The sequence below is a fragment of the Musca autumnalis genome, unplaced genomic scaffold (genome assembly GCF_047663935.1).
Source record: "Musca autumnalis isolate F117 unplaced genomic scaffold, ASM4766393v1 scaffold_3, whole genome shotgun sequence".
Taxonomy (NCBI): domain Eukaryota; kingdom Metazoa; phylum Arthropoda; class Insecta; order Diptera; family Muscidae; genus Musca; species Musca autumnalis.
This window is the reverse complement of record NW_027411866.1, coordinates 42,172,654-42,182,736: the sequence shown is the minus strand read 5'-3', so window position 1 is coordinate 42,182,736 and position 10,083 is coordinate 42,172,654. Positions and strand designations below refer to the sequence as shown.

Below are 10,083 nucleotides of genomic sequence, written 5' to 3'. Positions count from 1 at the left end.
ATTATCAAAATTTGTCTGGAATGCGCACTAAGTCAAAGGCGGTTTCAGATTTTACCAACCAGTGTGATTTCGACGTAATAGCACTAGTGGAAACTTGGTTAAACAATGATTTTCATGATGCTGAATTCTTCAATCTAAGTTTATATTTCTGTCTATCGCAAAGATAGGAGTGTTTCAATGACTGGATCTACTAGAGGTGGTGGTGTGCTTATTGCAGTCAAAAATCAATATAAGTCTTTTTTACATGAAGTAGATGATGATAACGGATTATTGGATCAAGTTGCCGTATCTATTATTGGTTTGAATATAAATCTTAAAATTTGTTTATCTTATATACCTCCATGTAGTAATGAATGTATTTACTTAAAACATCTGGGTAATGTTGTCTCGTTGGAAGCAAGCTTGGAGTCAAATTTTTGTCTTTGTGTTCTAGGAGATTTTAATCTTTCAAGTATCATTTGGTCCAAATTTGATAGCAATGATTTTTTAACTCCCACAAATGTTAATAAGAGTTATGAAATTGAGTTTATTGATACTTTGTTGAGTTTGAATCTGGTACAAATAAACCATATTTCAAACCAGTTGCATCGTTTCCTCGATCTTATTTTTGTTCCTCATGACTTTAAATTTCAAGTTTTTGAATCGTTGACGCCGATATCTTCTTCCAACCTGCACCATACTCCAGTTGTTATTGAAATCGATTGTTTTCAATTCTTAAAATCCACATCGTTTGCTCTGACAGACTTTAATTATAACGCTTGTAATTTCCAAGTGCTAAATTCGATTCTTGGCTCTATTGATTGGTTGACAATTTTTGCAGATCATGAAGTTGAGGTTTGTTATGAATTATTTATTGGAAAAATGTCAGATATTCTTAAAAATAATGTGTCTATTAGAAGAAATAAACCATATAAGTTACCTTGGTACACTAAAGGTCTTAAAAAGCTAAAAAATCAGAGAAATAAATTCCATAAACGTTTTCTATTAAATGGAAGTTCAGATGACCAGTTAAAATTTAAACACTATCAACGAGAATTTAACTTTTTAAACAAGTTCCTCTACAAGCAATTTATTTTAGATAAAGAAAACGATATTAAAACAAATCCCAAAAGTTTTTGGTCGTTTGTGAAATCAAAAAAACAATCGTCTGATATTCCTACTGTTATGAGGTATAATGGTACAACGTCGCAATCAGGTGTTGACATTGTCAATATGTTTGCAAACTTTTTCAAGTCTAATTTTGATTCGTCAACTGTGAATAATAACGTTATTCCAAACTCTGTATCTGCCATAAATTTGGGTAACATTTTAATTTCAGAAGAAGATGTCTTGGAAGCTATTTGTAAAATCAAGAATAGTTTCAAAAGTGACGTTGATGGTTTGTGTGCTCACCTTTTGAAGAATTGTTCAGTTTTCATATCACCAATCTTAAAATTAATTTTTAATCGTTCTATTGAAGAAGGTGTATTCATTAGCAGATGGAAAGTTGCATACATCACACCGATTTTTAAGAGTGGCAGTAAGGATGATATAACCTGTTATAGGCCTATTGCTAAATTATCGTGCGTTTCTAAAGTATTTGAACACGTGATTCACAAAAAACTGTTTTTCACATGCAAATCAATTATTACTCCTCATCAACACGGATTTTTTTCTGGTAGGTCTACTACTACCAACTTAATCCTTTTTACTGAGTATTGTTTATCTGCTTTTGAGCGTGGTTTTCAAGTGGATGCTATTTATACGGATATCGCCAAAGCATTTGATAAAGTCTCACATGTAATTTTATTATCTAAATTAGAACAAATAGGGTTGCATTCTAATTTTTTGCAATGGATTGCTTCATATCTGCATAATAGACTATGCAAAGTAAGAATAGAGGAATTTGTGTCTGAGTCTTACTTTCAAACTTCTGGGGTACCACAGGGCAGTATACTGGGGCCACTACTTTTTAATTTATTTATTAATGACATATCTTTGTGCTTTTCCAAGGCAAAGTTTCTTCTCTATGCCGATGATTTGAAGTTATTTTTATAAAATTGAGTCTCTGCGTGATGCGATCGACTTGCAGAAAGATCTGGATAATGTTCTACAATGGTGTATTCATAATAATCTTGCATTCAATTTATCTAAATGTTTTCATGTTTCATATTATAGATTACTTAATCCCATTCAGACCACTTTCAAAATTGGTCACATTATACTAAATAAAGTAACTTCAATTCACGATCTCGGGGTAATTTTTGATTACTCCTTGACTTTTGTTCCTCACATGGATTTTATTATTCCCCAAGCCTACAAAGTCCTCGCATTCATCAAGAGAAATTGTTCAGAGTTTTCTGATCCCAATACTATTAAATTGATTTATACTGCCTTTGTAAGATCAAAGCTAGAATATGCATCCATTATTTGGGACCCTTATAGCTTATCCCAAATTAGTCGTGTTGAGCGAATTCAAAGACGATTTACGAAATTTGCTCTAAAACCAATTTCGTTTGTTGAACTTCCACCATATCAATCAAGATGTTTGCTACTAGGATTACAGAGCTTGGAATGTCGTAGAAAATTCCAATCTTCTGTATTCATTTATGATTTGATTAATGACAATGTTGATTCACCTGATTTGCTGTCCTTAATTCCGTTTTCTGCTCCCTCAAGGAGATTACGATTTAATGATTTGCTTAATATTTCTTTACATCGGACTAATTATGCATGTAATGGGCCTTTGACGCGTGCACTCAGAAATCTTAACTTAATAAATCTCAACTTTCAAAAAGATCAGAAGCCATGCATTGACTTTAGTGCTCCTAAAGAATCGTTTAAATGTTTAATTTATTATGCTTTTACTTAAACTTTAATATTTAAAATTAAAATATTTAAAACTTATTTATTTTTGAATTATTATCTTAGTCTGTAAGGAATTGTAATTCCATTGACTGAAATAAATGAAATGAAATGAAAGCTGTCCTCATGTCATCAGTGGGCCATCTGCATGAGAATCGAAGATTCTTACAGTACGACAGCACAATGAAATGCTCTCGTTACAGTACTTGCTCCGGTATTACCATGAGACCAATCCTAATCACCATATGGTGAATAGGACTCCTCGATCCTGGCATGTCAGAAGGGATCTTCGTTATCTAGAGAGAGATCTAACAAGATAAGAACCCCTAGATCAGCAAGCCTATCAAGCAGATTTTGATAGTCCTCGAAGTCAGCTGCCAAGACAAATCTGAGTAGTTTTGGCTCAGCTACGTTTAGGATGGTGCAGCCGTCTAAATTCCTATACAGCAATGATTGATGACACAGTGCAAAATAACTACCCAGCATTCGGCGCAAGCCCACACGACATACTGCATCTTTTGTACGCTCCTGCCAAACCCACTCAACTAACTTTAATAGCTTTGTGTTTATAACCAATCGAAGCAGTCACATTCCTAGACCTGAAGATAGAGGTAGAACTAAATTGCGCGGGAAAACGAACGTGCCACATGGCATGTTTGAAAGACAGATCAATACATTCCTATCGAATAGCTTCAAAGGTTAGACACCACTCATACAAATATACCAAAAGATAAATACAAATAGAAAATATACTGCGTCGCGCAGTTACAGAAACCGGGTGCAATGAAAGGTGTAGGAAAGTCTCAGATTACAATACAGGATTACGATCGGACCAGTAACATCTAGCCTTCTTAATTTTTAGCCACGACTCGCGTATCTAGTCGATACGTATTTTCGGTTGAACGGTTGGGCGCCACTTTTGAATATGTGGAGTTTAACAAAACGAATCGCTACTAAACACCGCTAAAGATTATTTTCTGAGATAGTCCTATTTTCGCTCGATGTAGTTCGTCTGTATCTATCATGTCCTGGTCCTTATAAGTGAGGATTTTTAATTATTCCCGGTTGATTGATTTACATAGATTTCGATTTTAAATTATTCTTTTTGTTTTCTTTCTTTCCAGGGGATGGAATCGTGTTATTATCGAGAAACCCTTTGGCCGTGATGACATCTCATCGAAAGAACTAAGCGATCATTTGGCTTCACTCTTTCACGAGGATCAAATCTATCGTATTGATCACTACTTGGGCAAAGAAATGGTACAAAATCTAATGACCATTCGTTTTGGTAATAAGATTTTAGGTTCCACCTGGAATCGTGAAAATATTGCCTCAGTTTTGATAACATTCAAGGAACCCTTCGGCACCGAGGGACGTGGTGGTTATTTCGATCAATTTGGTATTATACGTGATGTGATGCAAAATCATCTGTTGCAAATTTTGTCACTGGTGGCCATGGAGAAACCGGTTAGTTGCCATCCCGATGATATTCGCGATGAAAAGGTCAAAGTGTTGAAGGCGATTAAGGCATTGACATTGGATGATATGGTATTGGGTCAATATGTTGGCAATCCCGAGGGGACTGGTGAGGCCAGACTGGGCTATTTGGATGATCCAACTGTTAATCCTGGTTCGACGACACCAACCTATGCCCTGGGTGTTTTGCACATAAACAATGAACGTTGGCAGGGTGTACCGTTTATATTGCGTTGCGGTAAAGCGCTGAACGAACGTAAGGCTGAAGTTCGTATACAATATCAAGATGTTCCTGGTGATATATTCGAAGGCAGTGCCAAACGTAATGAATTGGTGATACGTGTTCAACCCGGTGAAGCTTTGTATTTCAAGATGATGACCAAATCGCCGGGTATCACGTTTGATATTGAAGAAACCGAACTGGATTTAACCTATGAACAACGCTACAGAGATTCCTACTTGCCCGATGCCTATGAACGTTTAATTTTAGATGTTTTCTGTGGTTCACAAATGCATTTCGTGCGTTCCGATGAGCTGCGTGAAGCCTGGCGCATCTTTACACCCATTCTCCATCAAATCGAGGATGAGAAAATCAAACCCATACCCTATGTTTATGGATCACGCGGGCCCAAAGAGGCTGATAAAAAGTTGCATGAGAGTAATTTCCTGTATTATGGTTCTTATAAATGGCATGGCAACAACAATAACAACAATGGTGTAAATAAAAGCCATTAAAGAAAGGAGTTGTCTCCTCCTTATAAAAAATTAAAAACATTTATTTGCATTGCATATTGTACAAATTTTCATAACAAAATCAATTAAAAGGAATTGATACGAATTTCAATCGTACTTTAAACGTATTTCCTTTGAAAAAAAAATTGTTAAATTTTATAAACTAAAATATCACTCCCTCACCTAATTGACATTTATTGTATGTATTCTCTCTGCTCTCATCATAAACACATCGAAATTATTCTCTTTAATGAAATAAAATTCTAACCTCACTTTTTGTAAATTCATGAATTGTTAAGATATTTTAATTGACTCATTCATTATACACTGTTTTGTATATAAATTGGATTAATGGTTATTTTTTATACAAACATATATTTTGTACGAATATTTATACAAATAATAAAGATTTAAAATCTTTTTGTGTGTGTTTAATTCACTGCAACCAAGGCGAATTTAAGGTAATGTTACAAACGATCAATAATGAGCATTAAATTAGGCCGGCCCTAAATTTTGATGCCCACTACCATGAAATATTCTAAACTAAATTATCGGGTATGTTCTGAGACACACTTCACGCCTCAAGCATTTTGTACGCTTATTTTTCGATTATTTTATGGATGGACTAGGGTGTATTCTTCTTTTTAAATACCCTAATGAATCTTAGCCCCAAGAAAGTCGCAAAAATAGGACTAAATGGGGTGGATAAAATGCTTGAGGCGTGAAATGAGAGGTGAAGTGTGCCTCAAAACATACCCGTATAATCAGCCCGATCATGAATATTAACTCCCCATGAGTTTTCTCACTCTCTCCTTTAAGTTGTAACGGCAGAGAGTTTACATTAAATATCGGCATGAATAATTTTATTCCGGTTACGGAATTCCAGTCCACTGCAAACCCTAAATCCAAATTACAGTAAATTTAGAACAAAAACTTAAAATCGGCTGGTACTGTTATAAGGGGGCTATACCATAACGTGGAGCTATGTCCGCAATTTTTGGTGCAGAAGTTGTTGACCACTGGAAATCTCAAATGCATCCAATTTGGACCTAAAATATTGATAAAAATTTCAAAATACCAAACGTGGCTTATCGTCCTTTCTTTCCAGGAGGCAGGAGAGTGACTTAACCGTTGCCCAGAAATCACTAATTCTCTAATGTTGCAACTCTTCTTATAATTTAGCCATTTGTACCGCTAGTGCTCACTGACCACTATATTCACGTCCACTGTGACCTCCCTAACTAATCACATTCATTTGCTAATACCATCGTCTCAGCTGGAATTTTTTTTCACTTCGGATATTCGACCAGCAGTTATATAGCGAGGGGGTGCAGCAGTGATAATGTCCCGGATCATCCTTTCTGCTACCCAAACATCAGAATATTTGGGATATGTTACATTCAACACAGAAAAGCGATACAAATATAAACATGTGTATTCTGAGATGGCAGCCCGAAATGTGGGAGCTGTGTGGTTCCTGGTAAATTCGTTTTCGACTAACTCGTCGCCCTGGATTTGCATCGTTCACAGAAAATAGTGATGGTATCTCCTGAGATTGTAGGGCAAATATGACACTCCTCTTTGATGTATCTCGTGATGCCGGTTAAAATAATATGCGCACTTCTTTGGAACTAATACTGTCAACACATTGAAAGTAACGTTCTTTTAAAAAAATACTTCATGAAAAAAAAACCAATAAATTTAGTAAAATCTAAAACTTTATAAAAATTGTATTCGTTTATTTGCACACGGCATTTTTAAGCTACTAAAAAGCGATGTCTTTGAGGCTTATTGAATTGTTATGTATATATAAGTAAATATGTATATGTTAGTCAGTTTTTAAATATATTACAAACTAAAAATGTAACTTAAAGTTAATATGGAATACTTCTGGGGTCGTACTTTTATATATTCTTATTAGAATACCAAATGTTAAATAATTTCGAAAGTTATAAAAAAGTATCTAAAACTATTTGCAACCTCCACCACAACTACTTCCTTCCTTCGTTTTGATATTTATCATCTGCCCATTGAAACCATTTTTACTTCGGCATTGCCATGATCGGGTAAGATGTGTTTAACGGAACCAACACAGGTGTTTTTAAGACTTTGCTCCTTATTACGTTTCAGACACTCATCATAGTAGCACTTCTCTACATTATGAAGAAATTCTATAAGCAATTTGGAGTCACCGCCATTTGGACCAACAAAAAATTCACATTCCATGGCCATGGGTTTCTTTAGATCACGTACACAACAATTTAAGAAATCGGGATTAGCAGAAAACCAGTTATTAAGTCTTTGCAATGGTATATTCAATGGTTCCCGTAATATTCCCGTTACCCATGTATCATCAATCCAAAATATCGGTGAGTTGTAGGCTTGTTGAACCAAACGTAAAGCAGTATTTGGATTTGTTACATACAACCAGCCGGATAAGTATGAGGGATAAGTGCTTCGATTATATTCCTCTGGACGAACATACCATTTATTGGCTTGGTTTCGTATAACAGGCTTTTCATCCAATATATAACCACATAACATTTCATTGGACTGCGTTAGCTCAAGATTTTCCAATTCCAAAGAATCAAGATAACGTTTCAAATGGAAAACATCATAAATAATATCGTCATCAATTTTTATAATAAATTTCGCCCTTCCACAGCGTTGAGCTGCCCACTCCAAACCCATTACATGTTTGTAGGAAAGATTGCGATAGGCTTCATAAAAGTTTCCTTGCAAAAGATCACCAAATCGTTGTTGTTCATTAAATATTTGTGATTGGGTAATAAAGTGCTCCCTCCGTGGTATAGATGCCAGAAGGAAGACACGCTGCATACCCATTTCGGCAAGTTTTGTCTGTGATATTGCCTGACGATGTGCTGCACGTAATTCATCATGACCCACATAGGATGTGACAATCAAAATTGCTGAAAGAAAAACAAAAATTAGCAGTTTATACTACATAAAAAGCTCAATATAAACGGGAACAAATTTGAAATTTTGCATAAATTATACTTTTATTATCATTACCATTCATGAAGTTACATGGACCTCTGTTACCATATAGAGGAACTTAGGATCACTCTGTTGTTATATACGGGGTCTAAGGAGGTTTATGTCACAACATATAAGATAACAGGGCCGTTGATGTTATGCTATTTAGATAATAGATAGATAATCTAATACTCTTTGATGTTCCGGAGAGCCTATTTACGTATGGTAAAATCCTTTGATTTACTATTGAGGTTCAGATTTATCTTCGCATTGGCATTGGCCCGTAATCTCAAAGTTTCGTCAAAATTTGTAACTGTTCCCCTTGGACTATTAAGCCAAGTTTGCCAAACCATAGGATATTGTTATTCGCGATCTGTGAAGTTTTCTACGAGATTTTTTATTTGTTTCACACAAAAAATGTCTACGTGGTTTCAATTAATCCATAGCTTCTATAAATGCAAATTACGATACATGTATTTTGCAAATTTAGATAATCTACATATATCATAAAATTAGATATATATTAACATTAAAATTTACATAAGAAAAGATTTCCAATAAAACTATTAGTTTCTATTATGCACTAAGGCCCACTTGGACTTCTTTCGATAATTATTCCCCCATATTAACTATTAAAGCTATTGAATATAACACCATATTACCTGTTAGCTCCTTTTTGAAACGTTCACACAAATCATTGTCAATTAAATACTCAAATTGTGTTAGATTCAATAGGGGTCTTGATGTCACTTTTCCTTTTCCAAAATCTAAATTGGTTATTAACTGTAGCTGTTGTTCCTCTTCACTAGCTACGGCAGCAGAATCTTGCTTTGTATTTCGAAGTATAGTTATGAATTCATCAGAATAATTATCCGATTTTTCGTTATTATTTAAAAATATAAATAGCAGGACGACCAATGAAACCGTTACAATTAATAATAATTTCCAAATAATTCGGCGCAAGCGCATCTTTATTTTTGTTTGATTTGTTGGCCCTTTCCTTTCGATGGAATTCTTTTATTGTTGTGTTTACATTAACCCATTGACGTTCGTCATAAATTATGGAGAAATACCTGCAGGCTTTCAAATCAATTACATGTTACAACTTGCTTATTTTAATAATACATAGCACTTAATACATAATTGCCATTCAAAACTTTCAAATAAATTTATTTCTCAAGCGTAAACTTTAATCTTATTAATAAAATTAATTTACTATAAATTTAAAGGGTTAATCACAACTGGATTAGTGCAGTGGCAACGTGTGTCGTACAAGTATACAGTTATTCGTGGCGTATTTATCAATATTACACATAACGCTGTGCTTACACGTGACAAAACAACAGGGTACAAAGCGAACGGTGGGTTCTATTTCCCTGCGTTTACACATGACAGGACAGTTGAGTACATGTATTTGCTTTGTTCCCGTACTTTTCAATAGCAAAACTCGTAAAAGAGAGAAAGAGAGAAGATTTGTTGTCACACAAATGTTTTTTCAAAAAGTTCGGGAACGTAAAAATGGAAAAAACGTCAAAAAAGCTTGAACAAATGTCAAAGTCGGCGTACCGTCCAATCAGACGCCGGCATCCATGTTACTATTTTTTTTATACGCTCAAATTTGTCGAGTAAAAAGTTTTTAACGAGAGCGTCTTCAGCGCCATTTTTGTTTAAAGAGAAGTGAACATTCTACAACTTTTTTGTGTACGGGAACGGATTTTCTGGTAAAATGTGTAAAAGTCGTAAAATTTGTAAAAAACTTTTTAGTTCTGGAACAAAGCTATTGATTGCCAAAAACCCCAAACTTGCCTGTGTGACGTAGGCGTCCAGACAACTGCGAAAACAGTTGTAAAATTATGAATGAAAATCGTTGATTTCTTTTGTTTTCCGTTCACATATTTTGTTTTTGTTCATGTTCTTTTGTTTTCAACACATTTCCATTATTATCTAACTTATTTTTACAAAAATGTCAAAAATTTGTTAACCCGACTGTCTGTGAAAAAATGATGGACAGTTTGCCGGGTTGACTGGAAAAGT

General features: G+C 34.7%; 2 protein-coding genes across 2 annotated transcripts; one reads left to right on the top strand and one right to left on the bottom strand.

Moving 5' to 3' along the window:
* The first annotated feature begins 1,814 nt into the window (after positions 1 to 1,814).
* LOC141397307 (glucose-6-phosphate 1-dehydrogenase-like) lies at positions 1,815 to 5,472 on the top strand. Its single transcript, XM_073973434.1, has one exon. The coding sequence runs from the start codon at positions 4,102 to 4,104 to the stop codon at positions 5,053 to 5,055; it is 954 nt and encodes a 317-aa protein (XP_073829535.1). The 5' UTR covers positions 1,815 to 4,101; the 3' UTR covers positions 5,056 to 5,472.
* A 1,280-nt stretch (positions 5,473 to 6,752) lies between these two features.
* On the bottom strand, positions 6,753 to 9,086 carry LOC141397042 (beta-1,3-galactosyltransferase 5). Its single transcript, XM_073972859.1, has 2 exons — positions 8,712 to 9,086; positions 6,753 to 7,982 (listed from the first exon to the last, which is right to left on the bottom strand). The coding sequence occupies exons 1-2, from the start codon at positions 9,016 to 9,018 to the stop codon at positions 7,072 to 7,074; spliced, it is 1,218 nt and encodes a 405-aa protein (XP_073828960.1). The 5' UTR covers positions 9,019 to 9,086; the 3' UTR covers positions 6,753 to 7,071.
* Between the last annotated feature and the right edge of the window lie 997 nt (positions 9,087 to 10,083).